At 40.6% G+C, this 19,944-nt stretch overlaps 1 protein-coding gene across 5 annotated transcripts in view; it reads left to right on the forward strand.

Annotated features, from left to right (window-relative positions):
• LOC140186475 (rab GTPase-activating protein 1) overlaps nucleotides 1–19,944 on the forward strand; it is a 250,738-nt gene that overhangs the window by 114,653 nt on the left and 116,141 nt on the right. For all 5 annotated transcript variants that reach the window (XM_072240791.1, XM_072240793.1, XM_072240794.1 and 2 more), the window contains one exon: nucleotides 1,956–2,106. In XM_072240791.1, coding sequence (XP_072096892.1) covers nucleotides 1,956–2,106 — 151 coding nt within the window. The remainder of the gene's footprint in view (nucleotides 1–1,955; nucleotides 2,107–19,944) is intronic.

A 19,944-nucleotide genomic window follows, 5' to 3' on the forward strand; every position in this document is an offset into this window, starting at 1 on the left:
AGTGGGTGGTGGTTACATCTTAAAGGAGGGGCCGGGCTGTGGGTGGTCCTCTAAATTTGCCGGCTACTTCAAGTAGATGTCAAGATTTGACTGCCTTATCTTAAGTTTCCTCACACAAATCAGTTCTTGTTAGTAGGAATTCATGTTGAGAACGCCTCTCTTTGCCTTATTGCTTCACTCCCAGTCAGAGTCATTATCGATGAACTGGTCTGTGATTTGTAAGATCGTGCCGATACTAGTGCTGAGGAATTTTGTGGTTAATCGGTCCTTTGCAGCCTTGAAGCCAGTTGCATGTTTCTGTGGGGGATGAAAGTACGAGAAGGCATTCGTTTCCAGAATAGCCCCGTTTCATCCATATTGAAGACAAGCTTGGGAGGATAATCTTCCTTTTCGATTCTGGCCTTCAGTATTGCAAGAAAATCCTGGGCTGCCTTGCTGTCTGCTCTAACCGCTTCACCAGCAATACGTATGCTATGGAGGTTACTGCACTGTTTAAATTGATCAAAGAAACCTCTGCTGTCTGTGAATGTTACCGACATATCATCATCTTCTTGAATATGATTGAAGATGTTTATTGCCTTTTCCATTATCCTCAGCTGGCTTCAGGGCATGTTTCATTGTGTTTGGTCATCCACCCATAAATTTAGTCTATTTTCTATTTTTCAAGCAATTGAAATAATTCTTGAACTGATCACCTTCGTTGATGATAACTTTGAGGTCGTTGTTGCAGAAACTTTTATCTTGTCTGCATTTTTTATAATTGTTCTGATCATCAATGTGGTTGATTTCAAAGAGGCACCAACATCAACCTGACACTCACCACCTTCCAAACGCAGTGTCACTTGCAGTTTCACATCCATGCTAGGGCTTTTCCAAGCCATCTTGGATGTACTGCCCTCACTGGAAGTTGCAGAATGTTTTCCAGACATCATGGGTGGAAAAAAAAAATGGAATAAATTGGTGAGGAAGCAAGTATGTTTACAAATGCAGAGGAGGCAGAGTGTCAACTAATACATGATTGGTTGTGAGTGGCTCAGACCATATGTAGAGCACTCTCATTGGCTGATTGAATGTTGACTGTAATGCCAGCCACTCGAAGTTTGTTTAGAATGAATTTTTGTAATTTTTAAACATTTCAATAAAGAATTGAATACCCATGTTGTAATGAATCAATGCTCTGCAGGGTAGCATTATGCAGTGTCTGAGTGTATTTAATTTGTATATACTTTCTGTAATTCAGTTTTTGCTTCTGTTATGTATTGCATTGTACTGCTGCCGCAGAGACAAAAAATTTCACGATATATGCAGGTGATAGTAAATCTGATTCTGAAGAGGGTATGTCCTAGATGGTGAGGGTCCTTAATGATACATTCCACGTTCTTGAAGAGTAGCCACTTGGTGATGCCCTCTGTGGTGGGGAGGCCAGACGGGGCTGGCTGACCCTACAACCTTCTGCAGCCTCTTGTAATCCTGTGTGTTGGAGCCTCCTACCAGGCTGTGATGCAGCCAGTCAGAAAGGTCTATTTAAAGAGTATTTGGAAGTCTAAACTAGAAGAGTAGAGACCAAGTTCTTGGAGGTGTGATTTGGTGGATAACTTCCAGTTTTGATGAATTTGATGGACTGAACGGCCTGGGTGTGTGACATAAACATGACTCTTTTCCAGGCAGCTAGTTAGTATCAGAACAATGGAGAATTGCCCTCTTCCATAATGCGACATTGATTTGGGAGAACTCGCCAGAGTAGCTATTTCCATTGTGACTTAATTTAGAACAAAACATCATGTATTAAACATACGTTTAGTTATAGTAGTGCAGAAAAATTAATTCTACATAGTTTAGGTAAAATTGTTATCAATAATTTCATATTGTGGTTTTATAAAAATAGATCATTATGTGACACTTATTTGTGAGCACAGTTTTTCTTGAAATTTCTAATCATCTCATATTTTATATAGGCATCTAAATTTGAGTGTAAGACCCAAGCCTCTGCCGGCTTTAGTGAGAAGCGGTGTTCCTGAGGCTCTTCGAGGTGAGGTGTGGCAGCTTCTTGCAGGATGTCACAACAATGACCAGATGGTAGAAGACTACAGACTCCTTATCACAAAAGTAAGTAATTTTGCAATTAAGCAAATTTGTGTGCCTGGCTTCTACTGAATAGAATATGCTTATTTGGTTGATGGACAGGATTGTTTCTACATCTTGCCTGTACTTTGTCGTCTTGTGTCGGTTGCAAAATTTAATTTTGAAATCAATCTAGTTAAATGGCAAGCAATTGTTCCAATTGGTGAATTGTCCAGGAAGTGCTTATGCAAGTAATCTCTCAGTCCTAGTTGGATTTCAGCCAAATGCTTTATAGTTGTTGCTTAATCTCTTTGCCATCCATTAAGTTATCCGTATATGAATAATATTACAAGTAATCTGGGTTTATAAATGGTTTATCAGGGGCTGTTATGAAACATGTCAGGTTCTGATTAATTGTTTAGTGACATTCATTAATCTTTGGAATTTTTTGATCTTTGGAGCTTGCTTCCATTTTTAATATTGCCAATTTTTCTGAGGTGTCTCTTCAAAGTTCAAAGTAAATTTATTATCAATATACATATATGTCATCATATACAACACTTAGATTTGTTTTCTTGCAGGAATTCACAGTAAATACAAATAAACAATAGAATCAATGAAAGCCTGTACATGATAGATAAATGACCGATGTGCACAAGACAACAAACTGCAAATACAAAAAGTAAAACAATAACAAATAAATAAATAGTAAATATTGAGAATACGAGATGAAGGGTCCTTGAAAGTGAATCTGTTGGTTGTGGGAACAGTTCAGTGGTGGGCTGAATGAAGTTGAGTGAAGTTATCCCCTCTGGTTCAGGAGCCTGATGGTTGAGGGGTAATAACTGTTCCTCAACCTGGCAGTATGGGCCCTGAGGCTCCTGTGCCACATCCCTGGTGATAGCATTGAGAAGAGAGGTGGTGGAGGTTCTTGATGATGGATGCTGCTTTCCTGTGATAGCTGCTTTTTTGGGCTGCAGTATAGTACTTGGAAGAGTTTGTGCTCTTCAAATAACTCAAGCATTTATTGTTAAAATGCCCTTCTGAAGCTGACCCATGGGGAAATCGCCATTTTCTTTCCTAAAGCATGGATACCAGTTTCCGTATTGACATTTCAGATGCCAGATATTTTAGAAGTTTTAATTCAATAAAGAAATTTCAAAGCTAGGCATTTAATTTCTCTTTTGCAATAGAAGTACCCAATTTCCCTGGGGATCAATAAAGTATATCTATCTATCTATCTATCTAAATAATTGTGAAAAATAATAACCTTTATCAGGTCAAGTAATTTAAACTGGTCACTCTCTACTTTGTACATAGTTTTCTTCTTTCGATTGTTCTTTCTTTCCTCTCCTTTCTATAGGTGTTTACCTCAGATAAATATTATGTGGAGATTTGTGACAAATATGACTATATGATATATATGTACAGTATCTGAAATACATCTTATGGAAAGTTTTGTTTGATGATGAACTTCAATAAAAAATAAATTACAAAAAAAAAGAAAATCTTTTCTCCTGTTCAAAATGCCATTAATTCACCAGCACTTGCATTGGGTACTTGTAACAGGACAAATGTAGTTCCTATTGGTTCTGTGTTCTTGATTTGAAATGTACATTGAGGATCAGTTTACATCACCAATACAGTGTTTCTGGTAAAAAAAAAATAAGGAACTGTGGTAATTAAAGATTTGTAGAGTCATTGAGTAATACAGCAGGGAAACTGGCCCTTTGGCCCATCTCGTTCATGCCAGCCGCTGCTCACCAAACCAGTCCCATATACCTCTAAACCCACCCCCCAAAACCAAATGTACAGGTATCTTTTGAATGTTATTGTACCTGCCTCAACCACTTTATTTGGCAGCTCTTTCTGTCTGTTGTATGCACACCCTCTGTGTGAATAAGGTCCATCCTTGGTCCCTTTTAAATCTTTCCCCTTGCCTTAAGCTTGTGCCTTTTGAGTTTTTAGTTCCCCATCCCTCAGGGTGGGGTGAAAGACTGTGCATTGACCCTGTCTACACCCCTCATTAAACTTACAGAGGTGCATAGTGGGTGTCGAAGTGGAGGTACGTCTTTACCAAAGAAGGTGTAAGGCACTCCTTCCCTCTGCTGGCGTACAGGTCACCCTTGGGCAAGGTATAGCACCTACTTAGACCCTGATCAGGGTCACGTGAAGCCATGGGAGCAGGTGTTGGATGGTCATGTGATATGCACCAGCTGCTCATAAGTCCTGGTTATGTGACCACTGATGCCAGGCAGGCAGTTTCTGAAAAGTATTGATAACGGCTGGGGACACCTGTCTTGTAAAGACACTGCCCAGAAGAAAGCAATGGCAAGCCATTTCTGCAGAAATATTTGCCAAGAACAGTCATGATCTTTGAAAGACCATGATCACCCATGTCATATGACACGGCACATAACAAACAATCGAAGAGGTCCATAAATAACGAAATTCTCCACATTCTACACTGCAGCCTGAAGAGGCATCTCAGAAACTGGAAATGTAAAATAAAAAGCATGGTCCAAAGATTAAAAACTTGATGACAGTCACTAAAGAATTAGTCAGAACCCAACATATTTCAGAACAGTTTCTGGTAAACCTAATAACAACCCAGATTACCTGTATCTTGTAAAATGTTATTCCCCTATGTACCAAGGATGAAAGTCGTAGCCTGCCCAACCTGTTCCAATAACTTAGGCCTTCTATTTCACCCTTTTTGTTGAGAGTAAGCTGTTTTGGTACGGTCAGCTGAACAGCTTCTTGCGTTGGAAGTGTTTATAATTTTGTGATAAATATATACTGAGAATAATCCACAAAGGAATGAGACTATTTGGGTAGTTTTACCAAAGACGCAACACAGGTGAATGGCTTCCTGTGCATTACATTTCTGTGCCTCTGTTACCTGTTTGGAAGTTGCTATGGTTTTCCTTGCCTTTTTAAAAATTCTATTTGTGCTTGTACCTGAGCTTCAGGTTAATTTATAAAATTTGATTGCAAGTCCCATTTCTGGTATTAGTGATTAAGCAGATATTGACAGCATTGATGTGTAGTTATTTTCCAAAAGTTGCAGTGTGTACAAATTGGAGCTTCAATCTGAACCCTTGGATTACTGTCCAGAACAGGGGTTTCCAACCTTTTTTTTGTTGCCACGGACCTCTACCATTAATCGAGGGGTATGTGGATACCAGGTTGGAAACCCCTGGTTTAGAATTAAACAGCAAGGTCCTGTAGGGAAGAAAAAATTAACTTCTATTTGATGTTAGTATAACATTGGCTGAAAGCTAAAATGATGTAAATGTAGTGTTATGCATCTTTAATTTATTTGAGACCAGTATGTTGGGCGGCATGGTAGCGTAGTGGTTAGTGTTACGCTTTACAGTGCAAACGATCAGCGTTCAGTTCCCAACACTGTCAGTGAGGAGTTTGTACATTCTTCCTGTGACCATGTGGGTTTCTTCCAGGAACTCTGGTTTCACCCACATTGCAAAGACGTTCAGGTAAGTTGTAGGCATGCTTGGCACTGGAAGCATGATGACACTTGTGGGCTGCCCCCAGCACATCCTTGGACTATGTTGGCCTTTTTCACAAGTGACACATTTCACAATTGTGTTTCGATGTCCATGTGACAAATAAAGCTAATTTTTAATTCTTTATGGTAGAACACCTGAAATTAATATTTTGTAGTTTTGATTGAAATGGAATTTTTGATGTTTAAGTTTGATTCTTATTTCTGATCATGATGTATTGTTGGCAATGGTGTCATAATGCTTATTCCCTTGTGCTAGATTAGCTGGTGTTGGTTCCATTTGGTTTAGACTTGTTTTATCAGATAAAATGCCCCAGCACCGGAGCCCAGAAACCATTTTAGATTTGTGACCAGGAGATTTCCATGAGAATTAGCTTTAATATCTTTATGTTTCTTAATTCTGAGCTAGATCGTTACTGTTCTAATAAGTGAGAAAGAAAAACAAGTAGTGCTTTTTAAGCATGTTTAATGCCATTTCCAGTACTCTAGTGTAAAGGAGAACTAAATAATTTTGTGTGTGTACTCATATTCATAAAATGAGGCTAGGCACAGGAGTGTCTGTACATAAACTGACTGACAGGAAATAATAAATAGTGCTGGTTGGGGGTGTGGAGGGGTGGGTTAGTAGGTGAAGGTGTTGATCAGCCTTACTGTTTGGGGAAAGTAACTGTTTCTGAATTTGGTGACCCTGGATTAGATGCTACATAGCCTCCTCCTTGATGAGAGTGGAGTGGGACAAACAGGCTAATTTTAACATAGCCACTGCCACAACCTGACTGGAATTGACGGCACTGATAGAGCATACATTGAACTTGAAGTTTCTGATCCATGTGCATTTATCCAGCACTGTGGACTGAACAGTTCAGGGGAAAAATTAAATACTGAAAAATACTTTACAGAAAAATGGATTGTCTGTTATCCCAAAGGAAATCGTCTATTTACTGTTTACTAGGAAAAGTAAATTATTCTGTCATGTTCACATCTTTCTCAGGTGGGTTTTGAAATTGCTCCATTTTGGGTGCTTGCTTTGTAATCTGAGATTAACCTTTTATGTGTCCTATTGTGATGGATGAGTCTGTGGGATTTGGAGAGGGCAGAAGGCTGAGGAGAAAGTGGTAAACTCTGGTTTGGAAGAATAATTGCACAACTCTCAATACTCACAATGTCGCATCGGTCTGCTTGCTCCATGAAGGTTAGACCACATGCTCGCTTCTGAGCTCAGCTCTGGGTCTTAAGCTTAGGTTTCTAATAACTATTCTTCAAGTTGTACCATTCTTGACCAGGTGTCGTTAGATTAATGTCTAATAAAGTGGGTTTTTTCAAGGCTGTCACCTCATTTTGGTCACAAGATGTTTCAGTTGACTATAACATACATAGCCTCCTCACTGCATCTAGATCAGTGCTGACAAGCAAAATAAAAATAAAAAAATAAAATTAGAACTCATATTGTATTTTTATATTCCTTTCTGAACTTTGATCGTCTGGAAACCAGAACTTCAAGGATATTGAAATATGAAATTTAAAAATACCTTTTACCTTTTCCACCTATCGCCTCCCAGCTCCTTATTTCATCTCCCCTCCCGCACACACCCGCCTTCCCCCTCATCTGTTCTCACCTATCACCTGCCAGCTTGTCTTCCTTCCCCTCTTTCCCCCACTATACTTATGGGTTCTTCCCTCTTTCCAGTACTGATGAAGAGTCTCGGCCTGAAACATCAACTGTTTATTCCTATCCATAGTAGCTGCCTAACCTGCTGAGTTCCTCCAGCATTTTATGTGTGTTGCTCTGGATTTCCAGCATCTGCAGAATGTCTTGTATTTATTATTTTAAAATGCAAGTTACACAATTTAGCAAATACCTTTTGTGGCAAGGGATACAGATTTCCCAAAATTTATGCTGCTTTCATTAATTGGATGTGAACAAAATGTTCTATGGACAAGTTTAATTTGTGTCAGTAATTTGATTTTTATTTAGTGCAGAAAGCAAAGGTTAATATCTCTTGTTTGGTGTGTAAATGCTTCTTGGATAACTGCAGATTGTAGAGCTTCGCAGAATCAGTGGGATAATATTTCTGAGAGGATTATGATTTTTTTTCCCCAAGGGAAATGTTGGACTATTCAGATTTATTTATCACATGTACATTAAAACATAGAGTGATGGGATGGAGGTACATCTCTACCAAAGGAGGTGAAAGGTGCTCCTTCCCTTCACTAGCCTGCAGGTTGCCCTCGGGCAAGGTATCACATCTGCTTAGCACCCCAATCAGGGTCACGTGAAGCCATGGGAGCAGGTGGTGGATGGTCTTATAAGCAACTGGTACATATCCCAAGACCTGGTTATGTGACCACTGACACCAGGTAATCTCTGAAGAGTTTTGATAATGGCTGAGGTCGACCACCTTGTAAAGACACTGCCCAGAAGGTCAAAACATTTGCCAAGAACAATCATGATCATAGACCATGATTGCCTATGTCTTGCAACACAGCACATAACGAACAAACATTGAAATGTAGTGAAGGCAGCAGTGGAGGCCAAGTCATTGGGTGTATTTAAGGCAGAGATTGATAGGTATCTGAGTAGCCAGGGCATCAAAGGTTATAGTGAGAAGGCGGGGGAGTGGGACTAAATGGGAGAATGGATCAGCTCATGATAAAATGGCGGAGCAGACTCGATGGGTCGAATGGCCGACTTCTGCTCCTTTGTCTTATGGTCTTATGGTTTTATGGAAATGCATCATGGGTGTGTTGGGGATGTGTCACCATATATTCAAGCACTGACATAGTATGCCCACCATGTTCAGCAGAGCAATGCAAAGCACAACAATGCAGAACAGATGGTCAAAGAGACATTAGGTTAGATCATCCAAAGCTTGTTCTTTAAAATGCCATTATGGTAAAAAGAGAGGCTGTTTCTGGCAACTGAACAGAGTCAAAAAAAAAGTTAGGAGATGTCGTGGGAGAATCTAGGACCAGAGGACACAGCCTCAGAATAGAAGGAATACCCTCTAGAACAGAGATGAGGAGGAAATTCTTTAACCAGAGGTTGGTGAATCTGTGGAATTCATTGCCATGGATGGCTGTGGAGGCCAAGTCATTGGGTATATTTTAAGGGGAGATTGATAGGTTCTTGATTAGTCAGGGTATTACAGGCTCTGAGGAGACAGTGGAGAATGGGGTTGACAGGGGAAATAAATCAGCCACGATTGAATGATAGTGCAGAGTCAGAGGGCCAAATAGCCTAATCCTGCTCATATGTCTTATGGTCTTGTACTGTTTCAAAAAAATATGTACTTTATTCCTGGATTATGAAAAGCTTTAGTCATAATCACCTGGAGAAAATAGTTCAGTTGCAGAATGTGTTTTCAGCACAGTAACAATGATGGCACATATCTGTTTACACACTGATTCCTGTCTGAAATGTATAAATCTCCTGCCATTTTGGGCTTGTAATTTATTTGGACTTTGCATGGAAGTTGGGAATCATATGACTACAAACTGCTTCAAGTATGATTAGACAATTTACTCATTATATTTTCAAAATAAGGTAAGTTCATATCAGTGTCTTTACATTTGATATAGATTATTTGATTTATTTTCCATTTGTTATTGAAACAAGTCATTTGCCTGAAAGGGAGATTTGCAATTCCCAAGTTCTTATTGAGACTTTTCTTCATAACACAGATGTATCATATTAATTTTTCATATTAAGTTTTAATTACAATTCTATTTTACATTTTACTTTTAATTTTTTTTACATGTCCACAAATCTTCAAAATGAGATCTGGAATAAAGTCATGCAAAAAGTCATTTGAATATTCATGAAGCATTTTAATTTATTTCTAATTAGAGCCCAACTCTGATAGTTATGCACATATTCAAAACAGTACTCAGCTTTGTAATATTGTGCTAATTTAAAAACATTCTAACAACACATTTAGTTATATTGATTTTAGGGCATCACAGTACCATAGAGGTTAGCACACTGCTATTACAGCTTGGAGTGTCAGAGTTCAAATCCAGTGCTGTCTGTAAGGAGTTTCTATGTCCTTCTCGTGCGTGTGTGTGTGTGTGTGTGTGTGTGTGTGTGTGTGTGTGGAGTTCCTCCGGTTTCCTCCCACTTTCCAATGGTCTATCCATTAGTGGGTAAGTGCTCATTGTAAATTGTCCCATGATTAGGCTAGAGTTAAATAGGTGTGTTGCTGGGCGGTGTGGCTTGTTGAGATGGTATCTCAAAATAAAAATGAGAAAAATAATAAGTGGGAAAATATCTGAGATGGAATGGAAATTTGGCTGTTCTAGGACAGCATTGGCACAGCTAATAGGTCTACTGCCTCATTCCAGTGTCTTGAGAACAGTCCTCTCCACCGGTGCTGTCTTTGTGAAGATTGGGTGTTCTCCTGTGACTATGTGGGTTTCTGTCCTGTGCTCCTATTTCGTCCCACATCCCAGAGTCATAATTGGCTGCTGTAAATGTGTCAAGAGTGAACGAACAGTTAAATCTGATGAAGTCAATGGGAAAATGGGTCTATAAAATGAGATTAGTGTTTGATGGACTTTTGAAGTTTAGCATGTACTTGATGGGCTGAAGGATCTGATTTTGTCCGTGTGACTTTGGTCCATAGCAGCGTGGAGAGCTGCAAGGGAGCAAAATTATCTGACATTTTGTAATGTAATAGTCATAGAGCAATACAGAATTGGATCCAGGCCCTTCAGCCGGAAAAGCCTACACTAGCCACTACGGTCACACCACTGGCCCCAGTTTCCTGCATTTGGCCCAAATCTCACTCCGTTCTGCCCCTCCATTTACCTACTAAATATTTGCTAAAGGATACCGTGATACCTCCCTCAACCACTTCCTCTGGCAGCTCATTCCAATGCTCAACACCATCTGCATGGAAAAAGTTGTCCCCTGGGTCCCTTTAAATCTTTCCCCTCTCACCCTAAGCTTATGCTCTCTAGGTTTGAGCTCCTCTATCCTGTGGGAAAAGACTATTACTAATTTCCTTATCTATACCTTTCATAATTGAAGCACTTGTATAATGTTGATCTCATTCCTCTATTTTTCAAGGAATAAAGACCCAACCTCATCAATCTCTCCATTTAACTCAGGCCCTCGAGTCCTGGTTAAGCTATTAACTATTTGCCAACTTGTTTCTTGTAAACTCATTGGTGTTGCAGCATTTAATAGAGGTCCTAGAATTTAGTTCCATTTTTCACAGAGGTTAAATACATTGGTTCCTTTTTGTTTGTAATACTTCTATGAATATAGTACATTGGAGAAATGTAATTGGATCTAAAACAATGCAGGCATTAGACTTTGAGTAACGTTCATTTGTGATAAAGATGGTCTTGGTTTCCTTCAAGACAACATGGAAATTGACATTGCATCAGAGCTTTGCTCCTTGAATTATTACTGTACCGCTGACCACAAAATCCATGGTTATGTACTCACCAAAGATGTGGGGGAAGGCAGCTCACAAAGACTCCGCGATCCCTATTGCTCCAGTTTCACTGTTTCAGACTGCTGTCAGGCTTCAGTTCTGGACCATCTGCAGTCCAGCCATGATACTGCCAATGTTGCAAAATCCCATAGTTCAAAGGTTCCCAATCAGGGGTCCACAGACCCCTCAGTTAATGGTAGGGCTCCATGGCATAAAAAAAGTTTCGGAAGGCCTGCCATAGAGAGTAAAGCAGGAAGCTTAAAAATTACAACATGTTCTGGGCTGTGAAATAAAGATTGGGAACCACTATGCTACCGTGAGCGTAGCAGTTAGTGTGATGCTATTACAGCTCAGGTCATTGGAGTTTGGAGTTCAATCCCAGCTTCTCAACGTACAAAAGAGTTTGTCTGTTCTCCCAGTCGAAGGAGTGGGTTCCCTCCAGGTGTTCTGGTTGGCTTTCTTAGTCCAAGTAAAAAACCTACCGGTTAGTAGGTGAATTGGTCATTGTAAATTGTCCTGCGATTATGTTAGGGCTAAATCGGGTTTGTCGGGCATTGCTGGGCAGCATGGCTCGAAGGGCCAGAAGGACCTGTATCTCTAAACAAAGAAAAAGATGAAAATAAGCTTGAAAATGACATGTGGATCTCACCTATCACTTGCTGGCTTGTATTTCTCCCCACTCGCCTAGGTGTACCTATCACCTGCTAGCTTGCATTTCTTCCTCCTCACCTGGGTCAACCTATCACCTGCCAGCTTGTACTCCTCCTCTCCCCCCCACCTACTTATTCTAGCTTTTGCCCCCTTCTTTCCAGTTCTGATGAATGATCTCCTGAGATGTCAATTGCCTATTTTTTTTTCCATAGATGCTGCCTGACCTGCTGAGTTCCTCCAGCATTTTTTGTGTAAGGCTCTGGTTTTGAGCATCTGCAGAATCTCTTGTTTCTAGTTTTGCAGGTTTTATTTCTATTTGTGGGAATGTTAATGTGCATATTAAGAGCTGAAGGTGCTGTGCTGTACTAGAACATAGAGCAGTACAGTGCTGTAAGGCCCTTCCACATTCTGTACTGTTCTATGTTTATAACCTTGCAAAAGAAAGACAAGTAGAGAATGCTATGGACTCCTGAAGCATGCTGTGCTGATCTCCTCAACACCTTTTGCCGTCTTATCCCCAATATTTCTGTAAACAAGGATTTAAGCAGTAATTATTGGGCTAGTAAGCAACTGAGGAGCTAGCTTGTATCTCCTGAAACAAAGTGCAACTATTTCAAGCATTTAACTTGGTGGACATATTGAAAAACACTGGAAATTCTCTTTGGATTCTCTTTGAAATTCTCTTTGAAGGTTGTGCTGGAGAAGGTGACTAGAATGCCTCCTGGTAGTGGAGAAATCCATAGGTCACCCTCAGCAATTCCCTGCTCCATCACCGGGTACAGAAGCTGCTATCAGTTTTCCACCATTAAAGAAAATGAATACTGATAACCTCAACCTTCTCTCTCATTAGGGACAAGCATGGTAGTGTAGCAGATAAAGTAACACTATTACAGTGCCAGTGACCCAGATTCAAATCTGCCACTGTCTGTAAGGAGTTTGTATGTTCTCCCCATGACCCTGTGGGTGTTCCAAAGACGTACAAGCTTTGGGCATGTGATGTTGGCAATGGAAGCAGGGTGACACTTGCGGACTGTCTTCAAAACGACGCATTTCACTGTAGGTGTCAATATACGTGTGAGGAATAAAGCTAATCTTTATCTTCATTGTCTTATCTGGATTGTAATGTTTATATCATTATGGCAAGTGCCACAATGATGCAAGAACACTATCTGCAGAAGTCGAGCGTGGACTGGGAGGTGTTTTGTCAGGTAAGTGACCTGGGTGTGCAGTATTGTGGCAGTTCCAGGACTCATTTTCTTAAGTTATCATCCAGCTTGTGTTAACCATAGAACTGTTATTAGGAGCATGGTTCCCTCTAAGCTGCACGGGTGCGTGGCTGCACAGTAACTGAAATGCTCCCCAGACATAGCCGTTGTCGCCAAGCTGCTGGAATTTTTTATATAATGCTGATATGAAGTGCTGTGCAGTTTTCAAGCCATGTAAAAATTTCTTGCTCAGAGCAATGGTGGGTCCACACAGCTGTAAAACAAATTAGAGGGAACATTGATTAGGAGGATTCAGCAGAGAAAGTGTAGTTTCTGATCTCTTTTCCTGAGTTATTTCTTGAAATCCACTTATAACTACAGTGCTCTAGTTGCTGATGCCAGGCAGACTTTCTCTGAAGAGTATTGATAATGGCTGGGGTCACCTGTCTTGTAAAGACTCTGCCCAGAGGAAGACAATGGCAAACCACTTATGTAGAAAAATTTCCAAGAGCAATTACGGTCAAAGACCACAATTACCCATGTCGTGTAATATGGCACATAATGAACTCTCTGTGTGTGTATTTGTGTTATGGATCCTTTTCCATCCATGGAAGAAGAAGTGGGGTGGGGTGGGGGGAAGAACCACCAGAGGGAGGCGATGGGTGAGCAAAGAAATAACATGAGAGGGGGACAAGGGGATGGGAAATGGTGTACTTTTTCCATAGATGCTGCCTGGCCTGCTCGGTTCTTCCAACAGTTTGTGTGACTCCTAACCCCCCCCCCCCTCGCCCCATGGCCTCCTTCACCAATCAACTTCCTAGCTCTTTGCTTCATCCCTCCCCCTCCAAGTTTCACCTATCTCCTGGTGTTTCTCTCTCCCCTTCCCCCACCTTTCAAATCTACTCCTCAGCTTTTCTTCCCCCCCCCCAGTCCTGCCAAAGGATTTCAGCCTGAAACGTCAACTGTACTTTTTTCCATAGATGCTGCCTGGCCTGCTGAGTTCCTTCAGTATTTTGTGTGTGTTGTTCAGGTTTCCAGCATCTGCACTTTTCCCTTGTTTGTATTTTTAAAACAATGCATTCCCTTTGCCATTAAAGAGTGCCCCAGCGAAGTTAGCCAGACTTTCCTTTTGAAAACCCTTTTAGAGTTCATCAAATACATTATGCAGAATTTCGGAGCAATTTTGCCAAATGATTTTGGCAATCAAGTTACAAATTTGTAATCAAGAGGAAAAGGATTTATTAAAAATCATGTTACACACATCAAAGTTGCTGGTGAACGCAGCAGGCTAGGCAGCATCTCTAGGAAGAGGTACAGTCGACGTTTTGGGCTGAGACCCTTCGTCAGGACTAACTGAATGAAGAGTTAGTAAGAGATTTGAAAGTGGGAGGGGGAGGGGGAGATCCAAAATGATAGGAGAAGACAGGAGGGGGAGGGATGGAGCCAAGAGCTGGACAGGTGATTGGCAAAAGGGATATGAAAGGATCATGGGACAGGAGGCCCAGGGAGAAAGAAAAGGGGGAGGGGGGGAAACCCAGAGGATGGGCACGGGGTATAGTGAGAGGGACAGAGGGAGAAAGGGGGGGGGAGAGAGAGAGAAAGAATGTGTGTATATAAATAAATAACAGATAGCATACGAGGGGGAGGTGGGGCAGAAGTTAGAGAAGTCAATGTTCATGCCGTAAGGTTGCAGTTTGGAAACTAGACGTGCATTAAAAAGTAGCAGAATTGTACTGTACTTGTAATTTATCTGTATTTTTGTATTTTATGTTTTGCCTTTTGCACATTGCTTACTGGTGAGTCTTTGTGTATAGGCTTCATTGATTCTATTGTATTTCATTATTCTACTGTGAATGCTTGCAAGAGGATTAGGGCGGCATGGCACCGTTGCAGTTAGCACATCACTTTACAAATCCAGCAACCCGGGTTCAATTCCCACCTCTGCCTGGAAGGAGTTTGTACATTCTCCCTGCCAACATGTGGGTTTTCTCCGGCTGCTCTGGTTTCTTCCCAATGGGTCACTGCAGATTGTCCTATGATTAAGCTAGGGTTAAATTTGGGTTGTTATATCTCAGTAAATGAATCTCAGGGTGGTATATGGTGACATATACATTGATAATAAATTTACTCTGAGCAACACACACAAAATGCTGATGAACGCAGCAGGCCAGGCAGCATCTATAGGAAGAGGTACAGTCGACGTTTTGGGCTGAGACCTTTCGTCAGGACTAACTGAAAGAAGAGATAGTAAGAGATTTGAGAGCGGGAGGGGGAGATCCAAAATGATACGAGATAAGGTGTTGTTTTGTACTCCACCTTCCGGGGTGATTAATGGAGTTACCATTATATGTTGAAGAATGATTGTTCTCACTGTATTTGTATGAAATTAGCAGTTTGATAGGAATTGTGGATTTATTTAAATCAAATGCTTTATAGGGATGGAACACTTGAATTTATTAAACTAGTAATCCAGAGGCCTGGATTATTAAAGAATCATTACATCTGTCCAAATGCCCCCATGGCAACTATAGATCTTACTCCCGTTGTTTAATAATAGACTCATCACAGTACTGCCATGTTGTAAAAGCTTATTTTGGCAATTGACTGTCCTCCACAACATGTACAATCCAGGGGCAATTTAACAAGTCAGACAGCAGCATCTGTGAAGGGAAGTAAATATTTGACATTTCAGGCCAGGATTCTTCATCAGGACCCAACGTGTGAGGCTGGCCTCTTGTTCTGTTCCTTGGCAATGTGCATGACTCTTCATCGAAGCAATATTGGTTAATAGGTTTAGTGCTGTCACATGTACTGAGGTACAGTGAGAAACTTTGCATACAGTTCATACAGATCAATTCATTACGACACTGCAGGCCTTTTAACACAAATACCTTTTAACCAGTAATGGATAAATAGTTCAAGGGTGATGGGCCAGAGCCAGCATAAGGGTGCTCATGATAAAATGCTCATGTTCTGAAGACAAAAAAAAAATCACCGTGAATTCAGGACTTGCTTTTTCCTTTAATTTAAAACTTTATAATTGTGAAAATCCTACCTTTAATACTAGGTTTGAATGAAACATTTTCCTTGATATTCTTTCTATAGCCTCTGCAACTAATGAAGGCGTTTGATACAGAGTTGTTTTGTTCACAGTACTAATGGTTGGATAATCTATGTGGTGAAAAGCGAAAAAAAAAAATACCCTCTTGGAAATCTGAAAAAATCACAGAAAATGCTGGGGATTCTCTGCAGCTCAGACAATGTTTGTGGGGAGAGGAACACCATCAACCAGGGTTGATTTACCCATTACTAGTTTAAAGGAGTTTGTGTTTAAAAAGCCCACAATGTTGTAATGAATTGACGTGTATGAACAGTATTCAAGACAAGTTGCTCTTTGTACCTCGGAGCATGTGACAGTAACAGCTGTAGGTCTGAGGGTTAAATACTGACCAGGACCCCTCCCCTTTTTCAGTGAGTCCCTCCTTAAGTCACTCTCAAAGCAGATGCTGAGGCTTTATATAGCATTGGTTAGACTACACTTGAATATTGTGAGCAGTTTTGGGCTCCTTATCCTAAAAGGTATGCTGCCTTTGGAGAGGGTTGAGAGTAAGTTCACAAGAATGATTCCAGGAATTGAAATGGTTAACATATGAGGAGAGTTTGATAGCTCTGGGCCTGTACTCACTGGAGTTTACAAGACAAAGGGAGGGGTCTCATTGAAACTTATCAAATTTTGGAAGGCCTTGATAGAGTGGATGTGGAGATGATGTTTCCTATTATGGGGAGTCTAGGACCAGAGGGTATCCATTTAGAACAAAGATTAGGAGGAATATCTTTAGTCAGAGGGTGGTGAATCTGTGGAATTCATTGCTATAGACAGCTGTAGATGTCAAGTCATTAAGTATAGTTAAAGCAGATGTTAATAGGTTCTCGATTAGTAAGGGCATCAGAGGTTATGGGGAGAAGGCAGAAGAATGGGCTCGAGAGAGATAATAAATCGGTCATGAGGGACTCGATGGACAGAGTGGCCTAATTCTGCTCCTATTCCTTGTGCCTTATGACAGTTGGGCGTTGGTTTTCATACCTCATCCACTGATGCCATTGGCTTTTCTGTGCAGGGTTGTCACATGAGTAATAGTAACGTGACAAGTACAAGATATGCTCAGCCTCCTGGAATGGGACAGCCTGTGACAGATTCACATGCATTGCAGCTGAAGTTTAAAGCTTTTCCAGTTACTGTAAAAGTTGACAACATTGAGTCTGCTTTAAAATGTGCATTGCTTAGATATCAGAGCTCAGTTTATAAATGCATGAAAGAACTCACTAATGTATGCAGCGTACTCATTTGCATTGGTGTAATTCACTTGTGTGAGAACCAGTATAACATGCCAACAGATTGTAACAATGATTAAACATAATTTTGTAATTGTCACTGAGAGATTATCTCAACTCTGCCACAGTTGTCATCAGGCACAGAGGGTTCATTAATTGCCGGGCCACAATACTGAATTATCTGCCAGAGTTGGGGATTGGTCATTACTGCCAGCTGATTGGAGCTATAAGAAGTATCTCTACTTTGCTCATTTCCTTAGACATAAGAGGCAATATTTCACTACATTTTACTTAAGTCCATAATCATATGTCATAGGAACAGAATTAGGCCATTCAGCCCATCAAGTCTGCTCCACATGCCATCATGGCTGATTTATTATCTCCTTCATCCCCATTCTCCTGCCTTCTTCCCATAAACTTTGATGCCCTGACTAATCAAGAACCTCTCAACGTCTGCTTTAAATATACCCAATAACTTGGCTTCCACAGCCATCTGTGGCAATGAATTCCATAGATTCACCACCCTCTAGCAAAAGAAATATCTCCTCATCTCTGTTCTGGCAGCTTGTCATTGTATTCAGAGGCTGTGTCCTCTGGTCCTAGACTCTCCCACTATAGGAAATATCCTTTCCCAGTCCACTCCATCTGTCCTTTGAATATCAGAATTGGGTATAATATCATTAGCAAGTGCCGTGAAATTTATTTTGTAGCCACAGTACTTTGCAATACATAATAAAAACTATAAATTGCAGTAAGAAGTACTCATTCAGCAATCTGGTGGAGCGGAAGAAGCTGTTCCTAAAAGGTTGGGTGTGTGTTTTCAGGCTCCTGTACCACCTCGTTGATGGTACAATGAAAAGAGAGCATGTTCTAATGATGGTTGCTGTCTTTTTGAGTTATCGCCTTTATAAAATGTCCTCAATACTGGGGAAACGAGTGCCTGTGATGGAGCTGGCTCAGTTTACAACTTTTTGCAGCTTTTCCTGATCCCGTGCAGTGGCCCCTCCATACCGTTTTTCATATCAACATTCTATATCATATTGGATAGGTTTCTATTTCAATATTGATTCCATAATCAGCATTTGAAAGGTTTCAATGAGATCCACCCTCATTCTTCTAAGCTCCAATGAGTGCAGGTCTAGAACCATCAAACGCTCCTCATGTGTTAATCCTTTTATTCCTGGTGCCATTGTCATGACCCCCTCTGGACTCTTTCCAATGCCAACACAACTTTTCTTAGGTGAAGAGCCTGCGTGCAAGTAACTGTTTGTGCACGTAGCTGCTGAAACGTGATAGAATATTTTCTGCTGCTCCCATGGTAGAAGTGAAGGGTGAAGCAGCAATGAAAGAGATGGATCTACTTTTACAAATTCTACTACAAAGTGAATGTGACCCGGTAGCTAGCAGTTAGCGCATCACTTTACAGTGCCTGCAGTTCCTGCCATTTTGTGTAAGAAGTTTATATGTTCTCCCCGTGACTGTGTGGGTTTTCCTCTGTGTGCTTATCGACACCATCGGGACCAGTACATTTTGGCCCAATTAGCTGAAGTTTAATACCTTTACAGTACAATAAAGCTGTATTAGTCCCTAATAGGTGTTGACGGAGAAATTCATCTCCTGTGTTTGATTAACTGTAATTCTTAACTTGTTGAAGTAGTGAAGTTGTTTCATTTTCACTCCAGGCCATTTCTGACATCTCCAAGCTTGAATGCTTGAAACTGTAGTAAGCAACACAGTTCTGAATTGTCTTAATGCTTATTTCTCGCCAAATAACAGTGACAAAAATCACTGCTTTTTGAACACAGCACATGCTATTTAAAAACTGTTTGCTCTGAGCATGGTGTGGTGTCTAATGTCCACGCAAGTGCTCGTAACTGACGCCAGTTAGAAACTTTTCAGCAACAGTCTTCTTCTCCAAGAGAACAGCGTAGTCTCTCAAATAAACAAAAGGAATCTCGTCTAATTTCTTGATTTAGTTTTTGTTCTTTGAGTTGTCCCAAAATAAACGACTGTCCCAATTAAATAGAATCCACTGTATTTGTTCTATAAAACCAACAACTAGACTATAACTTCTACATTAAAAAAATTAAAATTGTCTTGCTGATAGATCATTTTTTTCCCTATCTGTTTCATCAAACTCGTCTGTTTAAAGCCCTAAACTTTATGTATTGTATTTTTCTATTGTCCGTGTGCTTATCTAAGAATTTCTTAAATATCCTTAATGTATCTGCCTCTACCCCCACCCTTAGCAGGGCATTCCATGCACCTACTACTTCAAATTCAAGTTTGTTTATTGTCATTCAACCATACACCAGGAACAAAACCAGGATCTTCAGGGACTGAGGTGCAAAACACAGTAGGTATAGAACATACAGCACATAAAATAATAACAATAAAAAAGTATTTTGTAGATATACAAGTTGACATGGTAGTGTACTGGTTAGCACAATGCTTTATAGTACCAGTGAGTAGGGTTAAATTCCCGGAGCTTCCTGTAAGGAGATTGCATCTCTCTGTAACAGTCCTGACGAAGGGTCTCGGCCCGAAACGTCATCTGTACCTCTTCCTAGAGGTGCTGCCTGGCCTGCTGCGTTCACCAGCAACTTCTATGTGTGTTGCTCTCTGTAACAGTATGGGTTTCCTCTGGGTGCTCTGGTTTCCTCCCACCTTCCAAAGCTGTACTGTTGGTAAGATAATTGGTCCTTGCAAACTGTCCTATAATTGGCCT

The sequence above is a fragment of the Mobula birostris genome, chromosome 22 (genome assembly GCF_030028105.1).
Source record: "Mobula birostris isolate sMobBir1 chromosome 22, sMobBir1.hap1, whole genome shotgun sequence".
Lineage (NCBI taxonomy): Eukaryota > Metazoa > Chordata > Chondrichthyes > Myliobatiformes > Myliobatidae > Mobula > Mobula birostris.